At 41.5% G+C, this 27,400-nt stretch overlaps 1 protein-coding gene across 2 annotated transcripts in view; it reads left to right on the top strand.

Moving 5' to 3' along the window:
* The window catches only part of rpa1 (replication protein A1), a 56,466-nt gene extending 29,368 nt beyond the window's left edge, over positions 1-27,098 (top strand). For both annotated transcript variants that reach the window (XM_020508084.2, XM_020508085.2), the window contains 4 exons: positions 5,100-5,276; positions 6,689-6,796; positions 7,109-7,195; positions 26,231-27,098. In XM_020508084.2, the coding sequence (XP_020363673.1) occupies positions 5,100-5,276; positions 6,689-6,796; positions 7,109-7,195; positions 26,231-26,338 (480 nt within the window). In that variant the 3' untranslated portion in view covers positions 26,339-27,098. The remainder of the gene's footprint in view (positions 1-5,099; positions 5,277-6,688; positions 6,797-7,108; positions 7,196-26,230) is intronic.
* Positions 27,099-27,400: the final 302 nt, after the last annotated feature.

The following is a 27,400-nucleotide window of genomic DNA, read 5'->3' as shown; positions in this document are numbered from 1 at the left end:
GAATAAGGAGTAGGGTGCCATTTGGGATGCAACCCTATGGTGTTCTGATGTTCTCCATCATTAATCACCAACATTAGGTGTCCTCTGCATCCCTCTCCCTACCTAGGTATATGCTTAATGTGAAGTCACATTTGTCTCCCATATTGATTGTGAAGAGAAGAAGGGCTCCATTCATTCAGCTTGGTAATGAAGTGGTTGCACTCAGATAAGTCAAGTAATAAATGTGCTTGTAATTTCAGCTTCTTATTTACATTTTATGGAAATGGAGGAAGGGTGAAAAGGTGGATAATTAATCTATGGTTATGGAAAATGATTTTTCCTTTGATATTTGGAATATAAAGCTATAGTAATTTATCCTGGGCCTTGATTTATAACCTCCGTATTGGAGTAAGTAAGAGGGACGAGAGGATTTGAATTAGATTTATTTGACTGATGTTGTCTGAGGAGAGTCCTTGGGTTAGAACAGCACTGGGAGGGAGGTGAGGATGGAGAGGATAGTGCGCAAGCCCAGGACAGAGGTAGGATGGGGCTGGGAAGCTATACCGTATTTTACTATATACCGGTATTGATGCACGGACCGGTTTGGGTTTTTACTTTACCTTCTATAACGATATTTGAATGTTTGGTTTGTTAAATGTGATACACCGTGTGTAATGTACATTTGTATAGTTGACTCCGCTACTTGAGTCATCCCTCTCCGCTCTCTCTCCACGCCGCTTTCCACACAGACCTAGTCCCACCCCCTGTCATTCAAGGAGGGCATTTGCTTGACCACGAGACACTTGAGTTCAGTCTGCATGGTCAATGCAGCACATGCAACAATGTTGATGACAACGATGTTGTTTCCACTTTGATTTTAATATAAATCCACAAGCGTTCTATAATTACAATATTAGTTTGTGTTTCTTAGATCTGCAAACAGCTAGTTTGTATTTTCTTAGCAAGTTAACCTAAATCGTGTTAGCCACTAATGCTAATCGCTGGCTAGCTAACAGTCTTCTAAATCAAAGAGGAATAGGCGAAGCATGAATATGTTTTCTATATGAATAAAGATTTAATGTAGCCAAAGAATATAGGGTCCACCTAGGAAACACGGAACATCACTTTGGTTCCTACCCTGTCAAAATAATTTTTATTTCACCTTCATTTAACCAGGTAAGCTAGTTGAGAACAAGTCCTCATTTACAACTGCTACCTGGCCAAGATAAAGCAAAGCAGTGCGACACAAACAACAACACAGAGTTACACATGGAATAAACAAGCGTACAGTCAATAACACAATAGAAGAAAAAAAAGAAAATATACAGTGTGTGCAAGTGACGTGAGGAGGTAAGGCAAGAAATAGGCCATAGTAGCGAAGTAATTACAGTGGTAATTACGTGGTGTAAGGGGCTTTGGTGACAAAACGGATGGCATTGAGATAGACTGCATCCAGTTTGCAGAGTAGAGTATTGGAAGTCATTTTGTAAATTACATCGTCGAGGATCGGTAGAATAGTCAGTTTTACGAGGGTATGTTGGCGGCGTGAGTGAAGGATGCTTTGTTGCGAAGTAGGAAGCCGATTCTAGATTTAATTTTGGATTGGAGATGTTTAATATGAGTTTGGAAGGAGAGTTTACAGTCTATCCAGACACCTAGGTATTTGTAGTTGTCCACATATTCTAAGTCAGAACCGTCCAGAATAGTGATGCTGGTTGGGCGGGCAGGTGCGGGCAACAAACGGTTGAAGAGCATGCATTTGGTTGACCCCCTCCTTTGTTTTTACGCTGCTGATAGTCACTGTTTATTATCTATGCATATTAATTTTACCCCTACCTACACAAATTACCTCAACTAACCTGTACCCCCGCACACTGACTCGGTGTCCCGGTAGCCCCTGTATCTAGCCTCGTTATTGGTATTTTCTGTTACTTTTTATATTATTTTTTACTTTAGTTTTAGTCAATATTTTCTCAACTTTATTTCTTGAACTGCATTGTTGGTTAAGTAAAATTTGATTTGATTTAATTTAGGCTAACCAGTTACTTGACACTCCCCTCACATTGTAGAGTGTATTGACACCTTTATAGGCTAACCAGTTACTTGACACTCCCCTCACATTGTACAGTAGATTCTGTAGGTTACATGCACTGCAGTAATGCCATTATTGTGGTTAGTCAGATTAATATAATAGTTTAAAACGTTTACTTGCAAGAACAACAATTTCCCTAATAATCGTGTTTACATGGACCCTTCTGACATCTTGCTTCCTGATGGGACTTTTGATAAATTCAGGAAATCGCCAATGAAATAAATATTCTACCACAGGGACCATGTTATTTTTGCGACATCTTTTTGGTTCTGAGTTCGAACATGTAATGTTTGTATGTGAGAAATATTTCTAAGATGCATGCTTTCAGTTTTTTCTGAACTCACTTCACTCACACATAAGAGGGAGGCTTGTGCTACCGGTGCTGGCACAGATCAAATACACCACTGGAACGCCAATTAAGCCATTTACATGTCTTAATCATTTGCAAGATTGTTCAGAAATCCAAGTGTTTTAATCGCCCTATGCTTACTTCGATTTTGGCCTTCTGTCGATTTTTAAGATAAGCAGAGTAAGGTGTTTACATTACTGTTTCAATACTCTGCCTACTGCCATGATCGGTTTAATATAGAATTATTAGTGTGCATATAAACATACTCACCATCTCATTGTAGAGTAGGCTGTTGGCACTATTTGCTAACCAGTATTAGCATTGCTGATTCACTAGTTCCCTTGACCTTCATTAGAGTCCTCCAGACTATCCTGTTGGGTTAAGGCAATTTCTCTTGGCACTAGGAGAGAGGAAGGTAGAGGTGTGACCCAGGGCTCTAGTTCAGCCTGTAGTGTCTGAAATGAGGAGCTGACTCAAGCACAGTCTGTCCTCTCCTGGTACCGCTCCTGCTCAGCCCGTGGAGCACAAGGTCACAAGGTCGGCCCTCTGAAGGCCCTCCACAAGTCAGCAGCAATTAATTGTCCCTGTCACAAAGTCTCTGTCACAATCTCAAATTTCCACAACATCGGCTTGCCCTCTCGACAGCAAATGGCTAACCCCGTCCACAGCCCGCTCCCTCCCGATTCCTTGACACTGCCTGCGTATGTAAAGCCTTGTGACAAAGACAGGAGGGGGGGGGGAATCAGGAGGAACATTTTTCATCGGTCTCATCTCTCCCTCTCTCTCTCTGTGGTGAGTGACTCGTTAATTTCAGAGTTATTAACTTGATTAATTTGTTTTACAGATTAATCTTGTGTTTTGAGAAAGTAGATAAATGTAATACTAACATATACATGAGTATGAATAATTTAGGTAAAAGTTGGATATTAAATGATATGTGGTCTGTTATAATATACAGCTTGTCCCACAAAATGTGTATTTATTTTTATTCATTTAACCTTTATTCTACTAGGCAAGTCAGTTAAGAACAAATCAATTCTTATTTACAATGATTGCCTACCAAAAGGCAAAAAACCTCCTGCGGGGATGGGGGCTGGGATAATAATATATATATATATATATATATATATATATATATATATATATATATATATATATATATATATATATATATATATATATATATATATATATATATATATATATATATATATATATATATATATATATATATATATATATATATATATATATATATATATATATATATATATATATATATATATATAAATAATCTCTATCTATCTAGAGATAATATATATATATCTGACAAAACACACATCACGACGAGACATTACATTAAGAGAGACCTAAGACGACAACATAGCAAGGCAGCAACACATGACAACACAGCATGGTAGCTACATGAGAACACGGTAGCAGCACAAAACATGGTACAAACATTATTGGGCACAGACAACAGCACAAAGGGAAAGAAGGTAGCGACAACAATACATCACGCAAAGCAGCCGTAACTGTCAGTAAGAGTGTCCATGATTGAGTCTTTGAAGAGATTGAGACAAAACTGTCCAGTTTGAGTGTTTGTTGCAGCTCGTTCCAGTTGCTAGCTGCAGTGAACTGAAAAGACGTGTGTGTATAGTTATCATATATATCTCTTTTTGGAAAACTCTGAACCTAACTTACATAAATTAAAATTGGTGGTCAGCTAGCTGGAAGGTTGTCTTTAGTCGCAAAATGTACCGCTATTTTCCAGGACATTTAAATGTTGAGTTCGAAGTGATTTAATCCTCCAAATGTATTTCCTTCAAAAACTGGAGGTTAAGATTTTGCCTGGGGCCTCCGTCTAGATTGTGAACAATGAAGTGCACCATGCAGAAATGTCCTGTTTCCTGTCCCCTACTTTCCTTTCGGTACGCCAGGCAATGTTCCCCTCCATGAATATGAGTCAGGATGTCCAGGTTATTAAAATTCCACCCATTGTAATCCTACTGTAGGTCTTTATTTTTTATTATTATGGGTACCCATTAGCTGCTGCCAAGACAGCAGCAACTCTTCCTGGGGTGTAAGGAAGTGTTATGATTTTTTTTAAAGAGCACACCCTGTTTTGTCCTCTGGATGAATCATAATGACTGACTGATGAAGGCGCTTGGCCTCAGAGGTTCTCGTGTGTTTACATAATGAGATATTACCATGTGGTATTGCCTATAAGCCCTGGTTGAAAGTAGGCAGCCTGCCTTTGCTGTTTTGCATTTGTGTTTGGAGCTATGCTATGCAGATTGCAGTTGATTTGTACTTTTTTCATCCCACTGCAGTAATGTTTCTCTTTAATACAGTTTGAATATTTTTGTTGATGTTCTCTCAGATCTGCTCTTTATGCTTCTGTTGTTAGTTCTGCGCCGTGTAATGTAATGGCATCAACCTTTACATAGAAATCATGGACCAAGCCTGCACATATTGTCCATTACAATATTGCCTGCCACAAAATATCTACGCTTCAGAACGATTGACAGAAAAATTCTGTTATGTTTTGTGTTTGTGTCCAGGAAGGCCACTTCAGCTTCATGTATTGCAATATGGTCTTCCACAAAACATCTGGTGTACACATTTTTAAAACAACTAAGAAGTATGTTCAGGAATGTTGTGTGTTTGTCCCTCCAGGCAGACTACTTCAGCTGCATCGCCACCATAGTGTACATCCGTAAGGAGAACTGTCTGTACCAGGCGTGCCCTAGTCAGGACTGCAGTAAGAAGGTGGTGGACCAGCAGAACGGCATGTTCCGCTGTGAGAAGTGTGACAAAGAGTTCCCCAACTTCAAGTACCGACTCATCCTCTCTGTGAGTGACTTACCTCTGTCTGTCTAAACTCTCTGACCTCCCAGTCACAAAGAGGACACACACACAGACACACACGTGCGCATACACACACACGCTGAGTCCCACTCTGCCACCCCATTCACCCTCACTGTTACAGGGTACCTGCCCTCTCCTCACCCTGTCCCCTAGGCCTCTTTTCATTCTCTCCTATCCTCACAGGTCCCTGAGGGTGGGGGCTGTGGCTGCTGTGGTTATGGGTTTGGCTGTGGCTGAGGGTTTTCTCTGGGGGACTCATCTACTGCTTCTCATGACTCTTTCTCTCTTTCTCTCTCTTTCACCCCTCTTTTCTTTCGCTCGTTCTTTCTTGCTCTCTTTCGTGTGCTCTTTCCCTTTCGCTCTTTCTCTCTCTCTCTTTCTCTCTGGCACGCACACGTTTGCTTTCTGTCTTTGTTCTTCCTTTCACTCTTGCTCTCTCATTCACCCCTCCTTTCTTTCGCTCGTTCTTTCTTGCTCTCTTTCGTGTGCTCTTTCCCTTTAGCTCTTTCTCCTTTCTTTTGCTCTTCTCTTTCTCATAGGCCTCCAGCCAGTCTCCCTTATGGTGCTTCTTCTCTCACAGTGCTTAACTAACTCTCCATCAGATCTCTTTACAGTCATGTTTGAAGAAGATTATTATTTAATCCATTCTGCTGTCGCTGCTGCAAGCGTCAAATAGTGGCTGGCTATTTAGGATTCATTTTCATTTGTTTTGTTGGGTGTAAGTCAGGATTATGTTGCGTTAATTGCTCTATTTTCCCCTCAATGCTGTTGCTCGATGCTGAGGCATTTTGTCTCTGCTTGTTTAAAATAGCAGCATTCAAATACTACCTTATTTAGTCAGCAAACAAGCTCTTGCAGCCAGACATCTAAAATAAGTGCCTTTTGTTTTGCACCTCTCGCCAGTCAGCATATTGCTTTTCTCAACAGAGCTGGAACATAAGCTGTGAATATGCTACCATTGCGCGCAGCTCACATCACACGTACACCTTGGATCTTCTGGTGTTTGAAGTCCCTGCCTGTCAAATGTATAGAACAGAAGAGTTCTATAATAATGATTTTCCCAGCAATATAAACTTGTGCAATTGACAATACATTGATTATTCAGTAGCAACGTGACATCATACACAACAATAAACCAAAGTACCAAATCCCTGAGAAGCCTACCTTTTAAATAGACTCTGCCTGCGTCCAAATGGCACCCTGTGCGGCGCACTTCTTTTGACCAGGGCCCATTGCACTCTGGTCAAAAGTAGGTGCACTATAAAGGGAAATAGGTGCCATGTGTGTTGCAACCTATGATCAATAAAGCCCAGATGACCTTTCCCTCTCCCTTTGACTTTCCCCAGTACTCACTCCTACCATGTGTCTGTCTCTATGTTCCTCCTCTCGTCCTGCAGGCCAACATAGCAGACTACGGGGACAACCAGTGGGTGACCTGCTTCCAGGAGAGTGCTGAAGCCATCCTGGGACAGAATGCTGCTTACCTAGGGCAACTCAAAGACTCGGTGAGCCTTACTCTCCCACCCGTCTGCCTCCTTGTCTGCCTGGTCAGAGGAAAGGGCCTGGGGAGGTGCTGAACCCCAGGCGACCAGCTCCAGCTACCTCTGCTCTGCATGAACAGGCTGCTGTGCCCTGTGGTCTCTTTAGGCTCTCATATAGCCTACATGAAAAAAATACATTTAAAAAAAGATGGCAGGTCCTAAATCAAAGCCTCTTCCCATCTTGATTAAAACAATGGCTTTTTAATGGAAACAAGCCAAGTTTTTTTGAAATGTCATTAAAGTTAAATTGATCACATTTTGTTAATTTTCATGCAGAATGAAGCTGCCTTCGAGGAGATCTTTCAGCAGGCCAACTTCCACACGTTCATCTTCCGCAACAGAGTCAAGCTGGAGACCTACAATGTAAGTATCGCTTGACATATATGGGATTTTTGGGTCTGATACAATACTTATATTTGGGAGGCTACACTGGTTGCAATTTATTGGCCGACACATAGTTTTTCAGATATGAGATGTAAAAATAAAAAAAAGATTATTTATTTATTTATTTTCAAAAAAATGTATCACAATGTTACAGGAATTTAATTCCTCTGTTTTAATACCCAATTAAAATTAAACACTGTCAATTCATAAGGATTTGTATGACCCTTATTTTATAGAAATGGACAGAGCCCAGTCTAAAGTCAAACAGCAGCCTTTATTCACGAGAGTACTGAACACGATACAGTTTACCGCAGGTTATAAACTGAAAATGACGTCAGTAGTTTTCGAACTGTCCCGTCTCTTCTCCCACCCTGGTACAAAGGCAGTATCTCAAGCCTTCCCACATCGTCTCCCTACCAATTTAATATAATTTATGACTGAGCCACGGTCTTCCTGTGTAGATAAGCATTCTAGCCAGTCTGAAGATATAGTTCATTCATTTCTACCAAGGAACAGACAGTCATTGTTCTAATTCTTGATTATATTTACACACATTATATTCAGTACTAGGATTAAGAAAGAAAATTCATACATATACAGTAACATAATAGTATTCTGATTAGTACATATACAGTAACATAATAGTATTCTGATTAGTCAGTCCTGATTTGAAATGTATACATAATTAGTCATCATTGATAAAAATTCCCTTAACACACAAATTTAGCTCCAAGTGAAAACGTCTCTTCAAAGACACTTTAAAATGTAATTGCATACATTTGAAAAATGAAAATAATTTAAATAAATTGAAGTGCTCAGATTAGAATAATTTATTTAGTTTATTATTTATCGATAACGGTGGTGTAAAGATCGCTATGATCAGTATCACCCGATTAAAAAAATATATATATATATTTGTCAACCAGTAGACATTAGACTTTGGCAGTATCCAGATTGTCATACCATTCCGGAATATTCAGTAATACCGACACTGAACACACGAGGTGCTGTTTTCAAACCCCACTAATACTCTGTAATCCAATGCTAACAAGTACATGTAAAATCTCATAGAGAATGCTAACCAAATGCTAATGAGCACATTTTCTGACCTAAACTATACAAGTAACAAAAAAATGCTACACTGTTTGCTGTATGCACAAAACAAATATTAGCCAGCAAGGCTGTTAATTCAGGAAGGGTTTCTCTGCTGTTACCAAGCGAATGCTTGATTTTAGAAGAAGCTAACCACTTAGCTAGATAGCTAACCAGATACTAAATTAGCAAACCAAATGCACAACTGTTGTGAATTCCATACTGTAATTAGATCACCTGGCACATGCTGTATACAAACAATAAGCTTCATAATGTGACAGGTGAAATGAAGAACGCAATGTTCTATATCTCCTAACGTATTGCACAAATTGACTGAAGGTATTTACTTAACGTAGCGACAAGTATTAAAAAAACATAAAAGAAAAAGTCTCAACGCTATTGACCGTATTGAAATACCATCCTGTGGCTTTTTCCAACGGCCCCAGTATACCTCCCAAGCCCAACAGACATTTTTTACTTCATACCAGGTTGTCTGGTTCGATTCCAGTCGTCTAGATGGGAGGAAAAAGAACAGACACACACCTTGTTCAGAGGTTTTACAGAATGGCATTTTATTGAAATTTGCATGTAAGCCGCTTCTTTATACAGTACCAGTCAAGTTTGGACACACCTACTCATTCAATAGTTTCTTTTTACAATTTTCTACATTGTAGAATAATCGTGAAGACATCAAAACTATGAAATAACACACATGGAATCATGTAGTAACCAAAAATAGTGTTAAAGTAGGCACCCTTTGCCTTGATGACAGCTTTGCACACTCTTGGCATTCTCTCCACCAGCTTCACTTGGAATGCTTTTCCAACAGTCTTGAAGGAGTTCCCACATACGCTGAGCACTTATTGGCTGCTTTCCCATCAATCTGCGGTCCAACTCATCCCAAACCATCTGGGTTGGGGTTGGGTGATTGTGGAGGCCAGGCCATCTGATGCAGCACTCCGTCACTCTCCTTGGTCAAATAGCCCGTACACAGCCTGGAGTTGTTGGGTCATTGTCCTGTTGAAAAACAAATGATTAGTCCCACTAAGCGCAAGCAAGATGGGATGGCTTATCACTGCAGAATGCTGTGGTAGCCATGCTGGTTAAGTGTGCCTTGAATTCAAAATAAATCACTGACAGTGTCACCAGCAAAGGACCATCACACCTCCATTCTTCACGGTGGGAACCACACATGCAGAAATCATCCGTTCACCTACTCTGGTTCCAACCTACTAGGTGGTTGGAACCAAAAATCTTTGTCTAATGTCCATTGCTGGTGTTTCTTGGCCCAAGGAAGTCTCTTCTTATTGGTGTCCTTTAGTAGTGGTTTCTTTGCGTCAATTTAACGATGAAGGCCTGATTCACGCATTCCCCTCTGAACAATTGATGTTTGGATTAGAGGTTGACCCATTAATCGGAATGGCCGATTTTAATTAGGGCCGATTTCAAGTTTTCATAACAATCGGAAATCGGTATTTTTGGACACCTTTTATTTAATCTTTATTTAACTAGGCAAGTCAGTTAAGAACACATTCTTATTTTCAATGGCGGCCTAGGAACGGTGGGTTAACTGCCTCTTTCAGGGGCAGAACGATAGGTTTTCACCTTGTCAGCTCGGGGGGATCCAATCTTGCAACCTTACAGTTAACTAGTCCAACAATAACATCCTGCCTCTTGTTGCACTCCACAAGGAGACTGCCTGTTACGCGAATGCAGTAAGCCAAGGTAAGTTGCTAGCTAGCATTAAACTTATCTTATAAAAAACAATCAATCATAATCACTAGTTAACTACACTTGGTTGATGACATTACTAGATATTATCTAGCGTGTCCTGCGTTGCGTATAATCTGACTGAGCATACAAGTATATAAGTATCTGACTGAGCTGTGTTTGGCAGAAGCAGACGCGTAAACATTCATTCAAACAGCACTTTAGTGCGTTCTGCCAGCAGCTCTTCGTTGTGCGTCAAGCATTGCGCTGTTTATGACTTCAAGCCTGTCAACTCCCGAGATGAGGCTGGTGTAACCGAAGTGAAATGGCTGGCTAGTTAGCGCGCGCTAATAGCATTTCAAACGTCACTCGCTCTGAGCCTGTGGTTGTTTCCCTTGCTCTGCATGGGTAATGCTGCTTCGAGGGTGGCTGTTGTGTTTCTGGTTCAAGCCCAGGGTGGAGGGAGGAGAGGGACGGAAGCTATACTGTTACACTGGCAATAATAAAGTGCCTATAAGAACATCCAATAGTCAAAGGTTAATGAAATACAAATGGTATAGAGGGAAATAGTCCTATAATTCCTATAATAACTACAACTTAAAACTTCTGACCTGGGAATATTGAAGACTCATGTTAAAAGGAACCACCAGCTTTCATATGTTCTCATGTTCTGAGTAAGGAACTTAAATGTTAGCTTTCTTACATGGCACATATTGCACTTTTACTTTCTTCTCCAACACTTTGTTTTTGAATTATTTAAACCAAATTGAACATGTTTCATTATTTATTTGAGGCTAAATTGATTTTATTGATGTATTATATATAATTTTTTGTAACTACATGATACCATACTTGTTATTTCATAGTTTTGATGTCTTCACCATTATGCTACAATGTAGAAAATAATCAAAAATAAAGAAAAACCCTTGCATGAGTAGGTGTATCCAAATTTTGACTGGTATTGTACAGTATGTTCACCTGTTTGACATTGATATTCCAGTTGGCCTGACAAATATTAGCAGTTGGCTGTGACATTTCTCCTTACATTGTTTGTATTACCGCCTCTTCCCCTTTACCTCTTCTTGCCCTCTCCTTCCATCCGTTCGTCTGTAGAAAGAGCCCACAGAACAGACAGTGTGTTTTCTTTAGACGGCTCGTTTTTAGGGGCTATGTGAAAGGTGCACACAGATTACTTGTGGTCACACTCTTCAGGAAACTACACAGATGAACCCTTGTTTTGAGGGCACAGCATAAAATAATTGATTGGGTTGGGACTGTGAGCAGGGAGAGTTGGAGCTTTGCCAGGGAGGCCCATTAACAACAGAAGAGTCGAGACCACAATCTGTCACACCATTGCTGTGCTGGGGAGAGAGCGAACACGACACAGCCAGCTCAGCCTCGGCAGCTTACAGGATTCTGCTGTTTCAAGGATGTCCTGACCATTGCCTCAACCCAATGTCTCCTTAACCTGTTGACTATAGGGGGCAGTATTTTGATGTTTGGATGAAAAACGTACCCAAATGAAACTGCCTATTTCTCAGGCATAGAAGCTATAATATGCATATATTTGTCAGATTAGGATAGAAGACACTCTAAAGTTTACAAAACTGTCAATGTTGTCTGTGAGTATAACAGAACTGATATTGCAGGCGAAAACCTGAGGAAAATCCAAATAGGAAGTGCCTCTTATTTTGAAAGCTCCCTGTTCCATTGCATGCCTTCCCTCCATTTAAAGGGATATCAACCAGATTCCTTTCCCTATGGCTTCCACATGGTGTGAACAGTCTTTTGACATAGTTTCAGCCTTTTATTCTGAAAAATGAGCGAGAACGATCACATCAGGTCAGTGAATGGCTGGGTGCCAGCAGAGTTTTGCATGTGCAACAGCTTAGAGCAGACATTTTCTCTCTCTCTCCTATTGAAAAAGCTACGGTCCGGTTGAAATATTATAGATCATTTATTGTAAAAACAACCTGAGGATTGATTATAAAAAATAAATAAAAACGTTTGACATGTTTCTACGAACTTTACGGATACTATATTTGGAATTTCCCCCTGCCCCATCGTGACCGCTCGAGCCTGTGGATTTCTGAACAAAACGTGCCAACCAAATGGAGGTTTTTTGGATGTAAAAAAAAAAATAATAATAATAAAAGGAACATTTATTGTGTAACTGGGAGTCTCGTGAGTGCAAACATCCGAAGATCATCAAAGGTAAGAGATTCATTTTATTGCTTTTCTGACTTTTGTGACCAATCTACTTTGCTGCTTTGCTGTTTGTAATGTTTTGTCTGCTGAGAGAGATGTCATTAAATAAACTCTTAGTTTGCTTTAGCTGTAAAGCTTTTTTAAAATCTGATGAACAACAAGCTAAACTGTGTTTTGCTATATTGCACTTGTGATTTCATGAAAATTAAATATTTTTTGTGATTTAATTTGAATTTGGCACTCTGCAATTCAGCGGATGTTGACGAAAATGATCCCGCTAATGGGATGAATGCGCCAAGAAGTTTTAAAACACATCTGCTGATTTTTCTTCCTAAGAAAAAGAAAAGGAAGTGGGGTTCTTTCAAGTTTTGTTTTTACATTGAGTTGTGTAGCTAGGTTGTAGAGAATGTTTTCTGATGTAGCCCGGTTGTCTCCAAGTCTGTCCCCAGTCAAATAGATTTTCTGGTTTTAAGAATTAAACTTTCCAATATCTCTTTGTTGACTGTTGCTGGGTGCTATTTGTCCTCCATCAGCACCTGCCTGTACCCTACCTGCCCTAAGCTCTCTCCTGGCCCCTTACACCAAGTTTGAATTTGTCCTGCTAGGTGACCTAAACTGGGGACATGCTTAAACCACCTGACCAAGTCCTAAAGCAATGGGACTCCCTAAATCTTTCTCAGATTATTACCAATCCCATAAGGTTTGACTCCCAAACACTCAGAAAAGGCTACTCTTCTTGATGTTATCCTCACAAATAATCAGGCCAAAGTTAGTTACTTTAAGGAGCAGTTCTCTCTCTGTGGGTCTAACCCCAAGAAGTTCTGGAAAACGGTTAAAAGACCTGGAGAATAAACCCTCCTCCTCACAGCTGCCCATGTCCCTTAAAGTTGATGATGTGGTTGTTACTGACAAGAAGCACATGGCTGAGCTCTAATCACCACTTCATTAAGTCAGGATTCCTATTTCCTAGCCATTCCTCCTTGCCCGTCCAACATTCTCATCTCCCACCCCTTCTAATGCAACCATCCCTGATGCTTCTCCCTCTTTTCCCCCTGCCCCGCTACAGAGTTTCTCCCTACAGGCAGTCACTGAGTCCGAGGTGCTAGAGAAGCTCCTGAAACTTGAACCCCCCCTGGGTCAGATGGTTTAGACCCTTTCTTCTTTAAGGTTGCTGCCCCGATCATCGCCAAGCCTATCTCCAACCTTTTTAACCTGACTCCTTTCTGAGGAGGTTCTCATTGCTTGGAAGGCAGCCACGGATCGTTCTTTATTTAAAGGGGGAGATCAAGCTGATCCTAACTGTTATAGGCCTATTTCTATTTTGCCCTGTTGATCAAAAGTGTTGGAAAAGCTTGTCAAAAAGCAACTGACTGGCTTTCTTGATGTCTATAGTATTTTCTATGGTATGCAATCTGGTTTCCGCTCAGGTTATGGATGTGTCACTGCAACCTTTTACCTCTTAGAACTACCCATCCCGGATCCGGTATATTTGTCATCAGCAACCGCTGAATAGCATAGCGCAACAGTCAAAAAATATTACTAGAAAATATTCATATTCATGAAATCACAAGTGAAATATAGCGAAACAACACAGCTTAGCCTTTTGTTAATCACCCTGTTGTCTCAGATTTTGAAATTATGCTTTACAGCGAAAGCAATACAAGCTTTTGTGTAAGTTTATCGATAGCCTAGCATAGCATTATGTACACTTAGCATCAGGAAGCTTGGTCACGAAAATCAGAAAAGCAATCAAATTAACCGTTTACCTTTTGATCTTCGGATGTTTTCACTCACGAGACTCCCAGTTAGACAGCAAATGTTCCTTTTGTTCCATAAAGATATTTTTTATATCCAAATACCTCCGTTAGTTTGGTGCGTTATGCCCAGGAATCCACCGGAAATAGTGGTCACGACAACGCAGACAAAAATTCAAAATTATATCCATAATGTCGACAGAAACATGGCAAACGTTTTTTATAATCAATCCTCAAGGTCTTTTTCAAATATCTATTCGATAATATATCAACCGGGACAGTTGGCTTTTCACTACGACCGCTTTTTCACAATGGCCACCTCTCTTTTGCGCAAAAATCACTCTGAGAGCCCCCACCTGACCACATACGTAATGTGGTCGTTCACGCTCATTCTTCAAAATAAAGGCCTGAAACTATGTCTAAAGGCTGTAGACACCTTAGGGAAGCCATAGAAAAGGGAATCTGGTTGATATCCCTTTCAATGGTCAATAGGGATGCATAGAAACACACAGGTTTCAAAATAAGAGTCACTTCCTGATTGGATTTTTCTCAGGCTTTCGCCTGCAATATCAGTTCTGTTATACTCAACAGACAATATGAGGTTAAAGGTCCTCAATGATATCACCATTGCCCGTGATTCTAAGCAATGTTGTGCTGCTATTTTTATTGACTTGGCCAAAGCTTTTGATACGGTAGACCATTCCATTCTTGTGGACTGGCTAGGGAATATTGGCATCTCTGAGTGGTCTTTGGCCTGGTTTGCTAACTACCTCAAAGAGTGCAGTGTATAAAGTCAGAAAATCTCAGCCACTGCCTGTCACCAAGAGAGTACCCCAAGGCTCCATCCTAGGCCCCACATTTACATCAACAACATAGCTCAGGCAGTAGGAAGCTCTCATCCATTTATATGCAGATGATACAGTCTTATACTTAGCTGGCCCCTGCCCAGATTTTGTGTTAAATGCTCTACAACAAAGCTTTCGTAGTGTCCAACAAGCTTTCTCTACCCTTAACCTTGTTCTGAACACCTCCAAAACAAAGGTAATGGGGTTTGGTAAGAAGAATACCCTCTCCCCACCTGTGTGATTACTAGCTCTGAGGATTTAGAGCTTGAGGTTGTCACCTCATACAAGTACTTGGGAGTATAGCTCGACAATACACTGTCCTTCTCTCAGAACAGATCAAAGCTGCAGGCTAAAGTTAAATCTAGGCTTGGTTTCCTCTATCGTAATCGCTCCTCTTTCACCCCAGCTGCCAAACTAACCCTGATTCAGATGACCGTCCTACCCGTGCTAGATTACGAAGATGTAATTTATAGATCAGCAGGTAAGGGTGCTCTCGAGCGGCTAGATGTTCTTTACCATTCGGCCATCAGATTTGCCACCAATGCTCCTTATAGGACACATCCCTGCACTCTATGCTCCTCTGTAAACTGGTAATCTCTGGATACCCTTCGCAAGACCCACTTGTTGATGCTTATTTATAAAACCCTCTTAGGCCTCATGTCCCCCTATCTGAGATACCAACTGCAGCCCTCATCCTCCACATACAACACCTGTTTTGCCAGTCTCATTCTGTTTAAGTACCCAAAGCACAATATTTTCACATTTTCAGTTCGCTGCAGCTAGCGACTGGAACGAGCTGCAACTAACACTCAAACTGGAAAGTTTTATCTCAGACTCAATCATGGACACTTGTAGCTGCTTTGCGTGATATATTGTCGTCTCTACCTTCTTGCCCTTTCTGCTGTTGTCTGTGCCCAATAATGTGTGTACTTTGTTTTGTGCTGCTTCCATGTTGTGTTGCTACCATGTTGTCATGTTGTGTTGCTACCATGCTGTTGTCGTGTCTTTGGCTATGCCGGATTAAGTGATACGACATGCTATTCTATAAAATCCTTTCTCTGTAATTAATATTACCTGATTGAGCTAATCATGTAAATGTAATTAACTAGAAAGTCGGGGCACCACAAAATAATATTTATAGAGCTGTTAACTTCCGAATAAACTCTTAAAGACCTAGTAATATTTTACATCAATAGCAGTCAATATTAATCGTCACCTTTATTTCAGTCTCATCTGAAAGTTGTAAATTCTTGGTTATCTTCACGAACCCTGGCTAACAAGTTCAATCAGCAATACAAAATTGGGTTTAATTATTTATTTACTAAATACCTAACTAATCACACAGAATTACATATACACAGAATGAATCATACCTTGATTAGAAATTCTGTCATAAAGGAAAACGTCCCTAGCGGACGGAGCAGATATGACAACACAAAGGAAAGTGGATTGGGTTTGAGTGAAAGAGCGGGAAGACTGAGGAACAAAGGGAGATGCTGTCCTATCGTAAATACAATATCCTATGCATTCTAAATTACCACCCATTTGGAAAAGGAAAATGCAATAAATATTTACTCTGAGCTGCGCTTCAATAGGTTGGTGATAGATGGAAGGCCGTGTTGCCCAACAGAGTCCTTTGTCCTTTGAAGAGTGTCTCTGGTTGTGAACGGGATATGTTGCAGTGTTGTCGTTGTGTGGTAGACGGGATACTCTGTCTGTCCTTTCCTAGCCCATGTTGACAGCTGCTTTTGCTAACTCAACGGCTAGGATGTCTCACTACTTTAGTGAATAAGAGTTCACAGTTTATACCATTCACAACCAAAGCTCACGCTGAGGTTGGCTTAGTTCTGTAGTTGCACATGTTAGTCCTTTTTAACGCATGGACCGTTGTCCTCGGAACAGGAAGTTATATTTTTGTCAAGGGCTTATAAAGTTGAGGGAGAAGGGTGTGTTTTCATAGTTTTATAACCTATGTCTCTTCACGTGGGAGGGCCACTGAGACCAGCCTAATTCACTCATGAAACCCCAATTCTCACATTTTGGAAGCTAAAATCATGTTTCATCTCATAAATATTTTCATATTCAAACATTTAAATTGCACAACAATTCCATGTGAATCTGATAACTATAATGTTTAGACTTTCCACTGTACCGTTTGTCATCCTTTCATTGATGAGAATGTCTCAGATGACAACCGAACTGACATTCATTAAGTACCAACGCATGTGTTCAACTGGTCGAATTAATCAAAATATGGTTCATTTCCCCCCACCTTCTGATGTTCCCAGAATCTCTGTTAACCAAGGGATTTTCAATAGTCACATCAGTAGGGTAGAGAGAGGAAAGGGGGGGGGGTATTTATGACTGTCATAAACCTACCCCCAGGCCAGCGTCATGACACTGTTTTCATGTGTTCCTGCCTTGCTATGTTGTCGTCTTAGGTCTCTTTATGTTGTGTTGTCTTTCTTGTCGTGATGTGTGTGTTGTCCTATTTTTCATTTTTTTATGTATCCCAGCCCCCCCCGTCCCTGCAGGCCTTTTGCCTTTTGGTAGGCCGTCATAGTAAATAAGAATTTGTTCTTAACTGACTTTCCTAGTTAAATAAAGGTTAAATCAAAAATAAATGTAGGATGATCAATGTAAGGGTCTCGTATTGACATTAGGACTGGGAATTGCCAGGGCCCTCATGATACTTTGGTGCCGAAACCATATGTATTGTTGTACTCACGATTCTATATGCATTTTGGTTCTGTGATTTTATTGCGACTCAATGTTCCAAACATATTGCTCACCATATGTCTGCTGTAGAGGGACAAGAGACCCAGACTCAGTCATGGGAATAAAAGTGCTGAAAACAAATTGTTCCCCTATTTAAAAAGAAGATGGAGAACAAGCTATGAAGGAGTTTTGATACAGCCGGTGCAAAAATGATATTGCAATATTGTCAAAACGAAAATGTATATCTTAGGTATAATATCCATAGGTAACTATCGATTACCCCCACCCCCCATCACTAATTGACAAAAAGCCCATGTTTTTGATTCTTGGTTGCCATGGTTAATGACTCCTACCAGCACTACTAGAGCATCAGTACTTTAGCATCATGAGAGCAGCAGTGTTGGACAGGGGAAATTACCGGCAGCTTTTTAAAATTGTTCTCTTTTTTTTCTCAAGCAGCAGTTTGCATCAGTCATTGGAGATAGTTTTCTCATCTAATGACGGTGCCTCCGGAAAGTATTCAGACCACTTGACTTTTTCCACATTTTGTTTGGTTACGGCCTTATTCTAAAATTGATTTTAATTGTTTTCCCCCCATCAATTTACACAATACCCATAATGACAAAGAAAAACAGGTTTTTCAATATATTTGCAGATTTATAAAAAAAATAATAAAGATTACATTTGCATAAGTATTTAGACCCTTTACTCAGTACTTTGTTGAAGCACCTTTGGCAGCAATTACAGCCTTGGGTCTTCTTGGTTATGACGCCACAAGCTTGGCACACATGGATTTGGGGAATTTCTCCCATTCTTCTCTGCAGATCCTCTCAAGCTCTTTCAGGTTGGATGGGTAGCGTTGCTGCCCAGCTATTTTCAGGTCCAGAGACGTTAGATTGGGTTCAAGTCCGAGCTCTGGCTGGGCCACTCAAGGACATGCAGAGACATGTCTTGAAGCCACTCCTGCGTTGTCTTGGCTGTGTGCTTGGGGTCGTTGTCCTGTTGGAAAGTGAACCTTTGCCCCAGTCTGAGGTCCTGAGCGCTCGGGAGCAGGTTTTCATCACGGATCTCTCTGTACTTTGCTCCGTTCATTTTTCCCTCGATCCTGACTAGTCTCCCAGTCTGAAAAACATCCCCACAGCATGCTGCTGCTGCCACCACCATGCTTCCCCGTAGGGATGGTACCAGGTTTCCTCCAGACGTGACGCATGGCATTCAGGCCAAGGAATTCATTCTTGGTTTCATCAGACCAGAGAGTCTCTTGTTTCTCATAGTCTGAGTCTTTAGGTGCCTTTTGGCAAACTTCAAGCGGGCTCTCGTGCCTTTTACTGAGGACTGGCTTCTGTCTGGCCAGTCTACCATAAAGGCCTGATTGGTGGAGTGCTGCAGAGATGGTTGTCCTTCTGGAAGGTTCTCCCATCTCCACAGAGGAACTCTAGAGCTCTGTCACAGGGGCCATCGGATTCTTGGTCACCTCCATGACCAAGGCCCTTTTCCCCCGATTGCTCAGTTAGCCCGAGCGGCCAGCTCTAGGAAGTGTCTTGGTGGTTCCAAACTTCTTCAATTTAAGAATGATGGAGGCCACTGTTCTTGGGGACCTTCAATGCTGCAGAAATGTTTTGGTACCCTTCCCCAGATCTGTGCGTCGACACAATCATGTCTCGGGCGCACTATGGACAATTCCTTCGACCTCATGGCTTGGTTTTTGGTTTTACATGCACTGTCAATACCTTATGTAGACACACGGGTGTGTTTCTTTTTCAAATCATGTCCAATCAATTGAATTTATCACAGGTGGACTCTGATCAAGTTGTAGTAACATCTAAAGGATGATCAATGGACACAGGATGCACCTGTGCTCAATTTCGTGTCTCATAGCAAAGGGTCTGAATACTTTTGTAAATAAGGTATTTTTTTGCAAACATTTCCAAAAACCTGTTTTGGCGTTGTCATTATGGGAGTATTGTGTGTAGATTGCCGTTTTAGAATAATGCTGGAACGTAACAAAATATGGAAAAGGTCAAGGGGTCTGAATACTTTCAGAAGGTACTGGATTCATTATACAAAGTCCCTTTCAGCGTTTCCAGAGGCTACCTACCTGCTGTACTGACCACAGACAGACTAGCAGAGAAATGTTTTTGTGTTGATAGAAGAGATGCAGCTCAGCCATGTCTGCTGACAATATATTTGATCATTGTTTGAGGAATCAGGCAAGAGAAGCATAGTCAGAATTTTGTTTCAAGTTATTATAATTAATAATTAAGTACGATTGGCCTATATGTGATCGTAACCCAGCTATAACGTCGTACAGTGCTCTTATTCCTCCCCTACCTCTCACCTTCCTCTCTTGGCCCAGACAGCCTAGTCCTTGTAACTGGTTGTCTGTCTGGGTGTCCGCTGGTTGTCTGTCTGGGTGACTAGTAAAGAGGGCACATCGGACATAAAACCATGTCAAGCTCTCATAGAAGTCTGCCTTCCATCCAAATCCCACCCATGGTGGGCCCAGTGCAGTAGTACTACGCAAGGAGAAGCAGAGAAGTGCTGTGGATTTGCATAGCAAGCGGCAGCCTGATTCGCCTCGCTTTGCCCACAAATTCTGCCTTTCTGGCAAGATGTGACCAACACTAATCGCTTGACAAACACTGTCACACTCCCTTGTGGAACTGCAGTGCGGTGTGTGTGAGCCTGAGAGAGCCATGTGTGTGCTAGGGGGAGGAAGAGGAGGTGAGGCTGAGTTAGTTGGGGGTCTAGAGCAGAGTCCTGAGGGAGTCACTCATTAGACGGTAGAGAATTTCTAGACCACCCTTCATCTCTGCTGCGTCTGAGAGACTGATGCCCTTTTCATGTGTGATTTGGTTAGTAAGGTTTCTGCTCCAACTATCTACCATAGATAGCAACACTGGCACATTTAGGACTATTAAAGATAGGAGACCTTCCGTGGGGCACAGTGGTCTAAGGCTCTGCGTCACTACAGATCCTGGTTCGATACCCATGAGGCGGTGCATAATTGGCCCAGAGTCGTTAGGGGATGGTTTGGCCAGCCGGGTTGTCCTTGTCCCATTACGCTCTAGCGACACCTGTGGCGAGCCGTGTGCAATGCATGCGGACACGGCCCCCAGGTGTACGGTGTTTCCTCCGACACATTGATGCGGCTGGCTTCCGCGTTAAGCGGGCATTGTGTCAAGAAGCAATGCGGCTTGGCGGGGTCGTGTTTTCGAGGATGCACGGCTCTCGATCTTCTCCTCTCCCGTGTCCGTACGGGAGTTGCAACAATGAGACAAGACTGTAACTACCAATTGGATATCACGAAATTGGGGAGAAAAAGGGCAACACAAAAATAGCTATATATATATACACAGTGCCTTGCGAAAGTATTCGTCCCCCTTGAACTTTGCGACCTTTTGCCACATTTCAGGCTTCAAACATAAAGATATAAAACTGTATTTTTTTGTGAAGAATCAACAACAAGTGGGACACAATCATGAAGTGGAACGACATTTATTGGATATTTCAAACTTTTTTAACAAATCAAAAACTGAAAAATTGGGTGTGCAAAATTATTCAGCCCCTTTACTTTCAGTGCAGCAAACTCTCTCCAGAAGTTCAGTGAGGATCTCTGAATGATCCAATGTTGACCTAAATGACTAATGATGATAAATACAATCCACCTGTGTGTAATCAAGTCTCCGTATAAATGCACCTGCACTGTGATAGTCTCAGAGGTCCGTTAAAAGCGCAGAGAGCATCATGAAGAACACACCAGGCAGGTCCGAGATACTGTTGTGAAGAAGTTTAAAGCCGAATTTGGATACAAAAAGATTTCCCAAGCTTTAAACATCCCAAGGAGCACTGTGCAAGCGATAATATTGAAATGGAAGGAGTATCAGACCACTGCAAATCTACCAAGACCTGGCCGTCCCTCTAAACTTTCAGCTCATACAAGGAGAAGACTGATCAGAGATGCAGCCAAGAGGCCCATGATCACTCTGGATGAACTGCAGTGATCTACAGCTGAGGTGGGAGACTCTGCCCATAGGACAACAATCAGTCGTATATTGCACAAATCTGGCCTTTATGGAAGAGTGGCAAGAAGAAAGCCATTTCTTAAAGATATCCATAAAAAGTGTTGTTTAAAGTTTGCCACAAGCCACCTGGGAGACACACCAAACATGTGGAAGAAGGTGCTCTGGTCAGATGAAACCAAAATTGAACTTTTTGGCAACAATGCAAAACGTTATGTTTGGCGTAAAAGCAACACAGCTCATCACCCTGAACACACCATCCCCACTGTCAAACATGGTGGTGGCAGCATCATGGTTTGGGCCTGCTTTTCTTCAGCAGGGACAGGGAAGATGGTTAAAATTGATGGGAAGATGGATGGACCCAAATACAGGACCATTCTGGAAGAAAACCTGATGGAGTCTGCAAAAGACCTGAGACTGGGACGGAGATTTGTCTTCCAACAAGACAATGATCCAAAACATAAAGCAAAATCTACAATGGAATGGTTCAAAAATAAACATATCCAGGTGTTAGAATGGCCAAGTCAAAGTCCAGACCTGAATCCAATCGAGAATCTGTGGAAAGAACTGAAAACTGCTGTTCACAAATGCTCTCCATCCAACCTCACTGAGCTCGAGCTGTTTTGCAAGGAGGAATGGGAAAAAATGTCAGTCTCTCGATGTGCAAAACTGATAGAGACATACCCCAAGCGACTTACAGCTGTAATCGCAGCAGAAGGTGGCGCTACAAAGTATTAACTTAATGGGGCTGAATAATTTTGCACGCCCAATTTTTCAGTTTTTGATTTGTTAAAAAAGTTTGAAATATCCAATAAATGTCGTTCCACTTCATGATTGTGTCCCACTTGTTGTTGATTCTTCACAAAAAAATACAGTTTTATATCTTTATGTTTGAAGCCTGAAATGTGGCAAAAGGTCGCAAAGTTCAAGGGGGTTGAATACTTTCGCAAGGCACTGTATATATGTGTATATATATATATATGTATATATAGTTTACATACTTAGCCAAATAGATTTAAACTCAGTTTTTCACAATTTCTGACATTTAATCCTAGTAAAATTCCCTGTCTTAGGTCAGTTAGGATCACCACTTTTAATTTAAGAATGTGAAATGTCAGAATAATAGTAGAGGGATTTATTTCAGCTTTTTATTTCTTTCGTCACATTCCCAGTGTGTCAGACATTTACATACACTCAATTAGTATTTGGTAGCATTGCCTTTAAATTGTTTAACTTGGGTCAAATGTTTTGGGTAGCCTTCCACAAGCTTCCCACAATAAGTTGGCCCATTCCTTCTGACAGCTGGTGTAATTGAGTCAGGTTTGTAGGCCTCCTTGCTCGCACACACTTTTTCAGTTCTGCCCACAAATTTTCTGTGGGACTGAGGTCAGGGCTTTGTGATGGCCACTCTAATACCTTGACTTTGTTGTCCTTAAGCCATTTTGCCACAACTTTGGAAGTATGCTTGGGGTCATTGTCCATTTGAAAGACCCATTTGCGACCAAGCTTTAACTTCCTGACTGATGTCTTGAGATGTTGCTTCAATATATCCACATCATTTTCCTAACTCAAATTGCCATCTATTTTGTGAAGTGCACCAGTCCCTCCTGCAGCATAGCACGCCCACAACATGATGCTGCCACCCCCGTGCTTCACGGTTGGGACGATGTTCTTCAGCTTGCAAGCCTCCCCCATTTCCTCCAAACATAACAATGGTCATTATGGAGAGTTCTATTTTTGTTTCATCAGACCAGAGGACATTTCTCCAAAAAGTACAATCTTTGTCCCCATGTGCAGTTGCAAACCGTAGTCTGGCTTTTTTATGGCGGTTTTGGAGCAGTGGCTTCTTCCTTGCTGAGAGGCCTTTCAGGTTATGTCGATTATAGGTCTTGTTTTACTGTCGATATAGATACTTTTGTACCTGTTTCCTCCAGCATCTTCACAAGGTGCTGCTCTTCTGGTGATTGATTTGCACTTTTCGCACCAAAGTACGTTTTTCTCAAGGAGACAGAAGGCATCTCCTTCCTGAGCGGTATGACGGCTGTGGTCCCATGGTGTTTATACTTGTGTACTATTGTTTGTACAGATGAACATGATACCTTCGGCCGTTTGGAGGTCTTGGCTGATTTCTTTTGATTTTCCCATGATGTCAAGCAAAGAGGCACTGAGTTTAAAGGTAGGCCTTGAAATACATCCACAGGTACACCTCCAATTGACTCAAATTATGTCAATTAGCCTGTCAGAGGGTTTTAAAGCCATGATGTCATTTTTGGGAATTTTCCAAGCTGTTTAAAGGCACAGTCAACTTGGTGTATGTAAACTTCTGACCCACTGGAATTGTGATACAGTGAAATAATCTGTCAGTAAACAATTGTTTGAAAAATGTCTTGTCATGCACAAAGTAGATGTCCTAACTGACTTGCCAAAACTGTAGTTTGCTAACGACATTTGTGGTGTGGTTGAAAAACGAGTTTTAATGACTCCAACCTAAGCGACTTCAACTGTGTGTGTGTGTGTGTGTGTGTGTGTATGTAATATATATATATATATATCTTATCTTATCTTATCTTCTGGAGATGAGTAGCAGGCAGTTGAATTTGGGCATGCATTTCATCTGGACGTGAAAATACTGCCCCCTGTCAACAAGAAGTTAACAGACAATGCAACCATGGTTATGTCATTATTGTTTCTCGCTGTAGAAATGAGAAGATATCCACTGCAGCTCGCACTCAAATTATTTAATGAAAAGTGGACAATTCAAACCATTGTTCATAAAATGTCATCCACTAAACCATAAGGTTACTGTATACTTTCTCAAGCGTTCTATCTGGCCCTGGTTAGAGAAGGCAGACAGGCCAGTATGAATACACTGACATCCAGACTGCATAACTAACTTTTTAGCTGAACCCAATGGAGTGAAACGTAACCACAGGGCAGATAACAGCACAGAGTCCTTTTTTTCATAATGTTTTCCAAGCCCATGTGAGAGAGAGGTGCTACAACACCTCTCTTCTTCCTCAGACTGCCAAGCCCCAAACAGCAGAAGCTCTCTAAAGTTTTAGCCAGATGTTAATCACAGTGCTGTGGGTCTGTTGAGGCTGACTGTTGTAGCTGCTGTACTCTAGCAGAACTGTTAGTGATTTAGGGCCAGGCAGTCCAGGCTACTAAGCCTGTGGTGTGTTTTTGTCTTATTCGTTCGTGTCTGGATGGCTGTGTGGGCCTGACTCACTGCCCGCAGTCTCAACATCCCTCATTTCCTTCTGTCACGCACCCCATGACACTCCCTCGCCCCGCTTTGCACCCTGCCCTGCCACCTGCACATACATTAGCAGTCTAGAACAATGCTCACTCCGCACAGGAAATGGGCATTTCTTCTCTGAGAATTCTATATTGGCAATTGATTGCAGAATTTTGATCTTTTATGTCCGCTGTGTACAATTAGCATTTTAGCAGCAGCATAGCTATGATTCCAGGCTGTATCACAACCGGCCGTGATTGGGAGTTCCTTAGCACAGTGCACATTTGGCCCAGCGTTATCTGGGTTTGGGCGGGGTAGGCCGTCATTGTAAATAAGAATTTGTACTTAACTGACTTGCCTAGTTAAATTAAAATATAAATACCCATGCCTGAGGATTGTTCTGTGGAGTTCTGCAGAGAGAGAGACTAGAATGGTGATGACTATCGAATCAAACTTTCATCTACTGGGTCGCAGTCATTACGCACATATTAGCTTTCCGTTGGAAAACGTTTTACTACAGTGTGCGCTTATGAATATGACCCTGTGTTATGTAAGGGCTGCTAGAAGGATTGGATTTCTTGTTAGGCTCTAATAGGAGTGAGTCAATTGACAGGAACATGTCTTCCAGATCACCTCTAGTGGTTCCAGAGCGATTAATGGAGACAAAGTGACTGATTACGTCCCAAATGGCACCGTTTTCCCTACATAGTGCACTACTTTTGACCAGGAGCGATATGACTCTGATCAAAAGTAGTGCACTATGTATTGGAAGAGGGTGCCATTTGCGACGAGCAGGTGACTGTAGGCGCCTGTTTAAAGAGTGATGGACCAGGTGGATGACCTTCTCTAGTCTAGACGGGTGCGGAGGTGGTGAAAACATTTAGAATCCGTCGCAGTGCAGGGAGGTTGCATCATCCATCTAAATGCCAGACAGCAGATTTTAATTGATGATTTTAAATACAGGCTATTAAAATATCAACTCTTCTAATGTGTTAAAGAAGTAGGCTAATCTCTCTGGTACCAGGCTGCTATCTCCTCTCACCACAGAACATCAGCCATGTTTTTCTGTTAATTTCCCAACGATTCTAATAGTTGAATGGCCACTGTTCACCTATACCCAGCAGGTTATCTATTCCAAATGGCCATGGTTTGTGTTGGTCCATCTTATCTCGAACACAGTGGGTGCTTCCCAATAATATACTACTTCCCACATATCTAAAAGCATTGGATTGGTGTAGGCATATGGGCTATAGGGAATTTCCACCACATTTCTTGGACCAGTCATTTAGTTTTAACTTACTCACTTCCCTTCACTGATTTAACACTTTGGGAGGAAGAAGAGATAATTGAGAGGTAGCTAGTGTAGGATTGGCCACGGAGGGTGACACCATGTTACATCTATTCTATGTGTTCCCCTGTGTCTTTAGGACGAGTCCCGGATCAAGGCCACGGTGATGGAGGTGAAACCTGTGGACCACAAGGAGTACAGCAAGAGACTCATCATGAACATCAGGAAGATGGCTGCCACCCAATAAGAACGATCGCTTTGCCCCCTCAGCTACATACAAGCTCTTTCCTCTGATCTGCAGCTGCATCTCTTCCTAACCTGCCAGGCTGACTGTGAACCAGTCTTACGTTCCATCCCAAATGGCACCCTATCCCGTATGTAGTAGTGCACTACACGAGGAATTGCGTGCCATTTCAGACGCAACCTAAAATGTCACTCTTCTATACTTTTTTATTTTTTTATTTAGCTGTGTCTATGTACTGAACTTTGAATATGTTTTTTTATGCTTAATGTACTGGTAGTTTGTTTTCTTGGACCAACCAGTAATCTAGAGAGAGTGCTGCTGGGGCAGTATTATATCCCTCTGTGTTATGGTGTTGTGTGGGGGTGTCTTCTGAAACTGCTGACGTTTTGGGTGGTGGATAAAATGGAACCACAGAGGGATTTTGGAGGAGGAGGGCTGGAGATGCAGATGGGACGGTCTTAACCACAGAAATCATTGTTGTGTGGTCTGTCGTAAGTCGGACGTGTGTATTGTATAAGTAGAGGGGGGTCTGTGCTGTAGCTAGCTCCCACCGTCACTATGCCTGGCCTGGACCTGCCCATTCGCTCTCACTCACAGAGCAGGCAGACTGGGAGATGCTCTTCACTGTATTTATGTAGATGCGTGGTTGACCTTTTGACTTTATTTTCATTATGTCTTAAGTTAAAATATTTTGGACATTTTTCTTTACATCTATTTGGTCAGTTGATTGCATAAAAATAAACCTGTTTGTGATCAAACGCGATGCAGTCGTCAGGTGTGTTTTTAAATGAATATTTTCAGCTTTTTCTTTTGACAGATATGAATTTTTTTATTTTTTTATTTTACCTTTATTTAACCAGGTAGGCAAGTTGAGAACAAGTTCTCATTTACAATTGCGACCTGGCCAAGATAAAGCAAAGCAGTTCGACAGATAAAACGACACAGAGTTACACATGGAGTAAAAACAAACATACAGTCAATAATGCAGTATAAACAAGTCTATATACAATGTGAATAAAGGGTCCAGGTTAATGTGATGTGTTAGAATGCACTATGTCTGAATGT

This window comes from Oncorhynchus kisutch, linkage group LG18, assembly GCF_002021735.2.
Source record: "Oncorhynchus kisutch isolate 150728-3 linkage group LG18, Okis_V2, whole genome shotgun sequence".
In the NCBI taxonomy this organism is placed as follows: Eukaryota; Metazoa; Chordata; class Actinopteri; order Salmoniformes; family Salmonidae; genus Oncorhynchus; species Oncorhynchus kisutch.
Note: the sequence above shows the minus strand (reverse complement) of the source record. Positions and strands in the feature narration are given on the sequence as shown.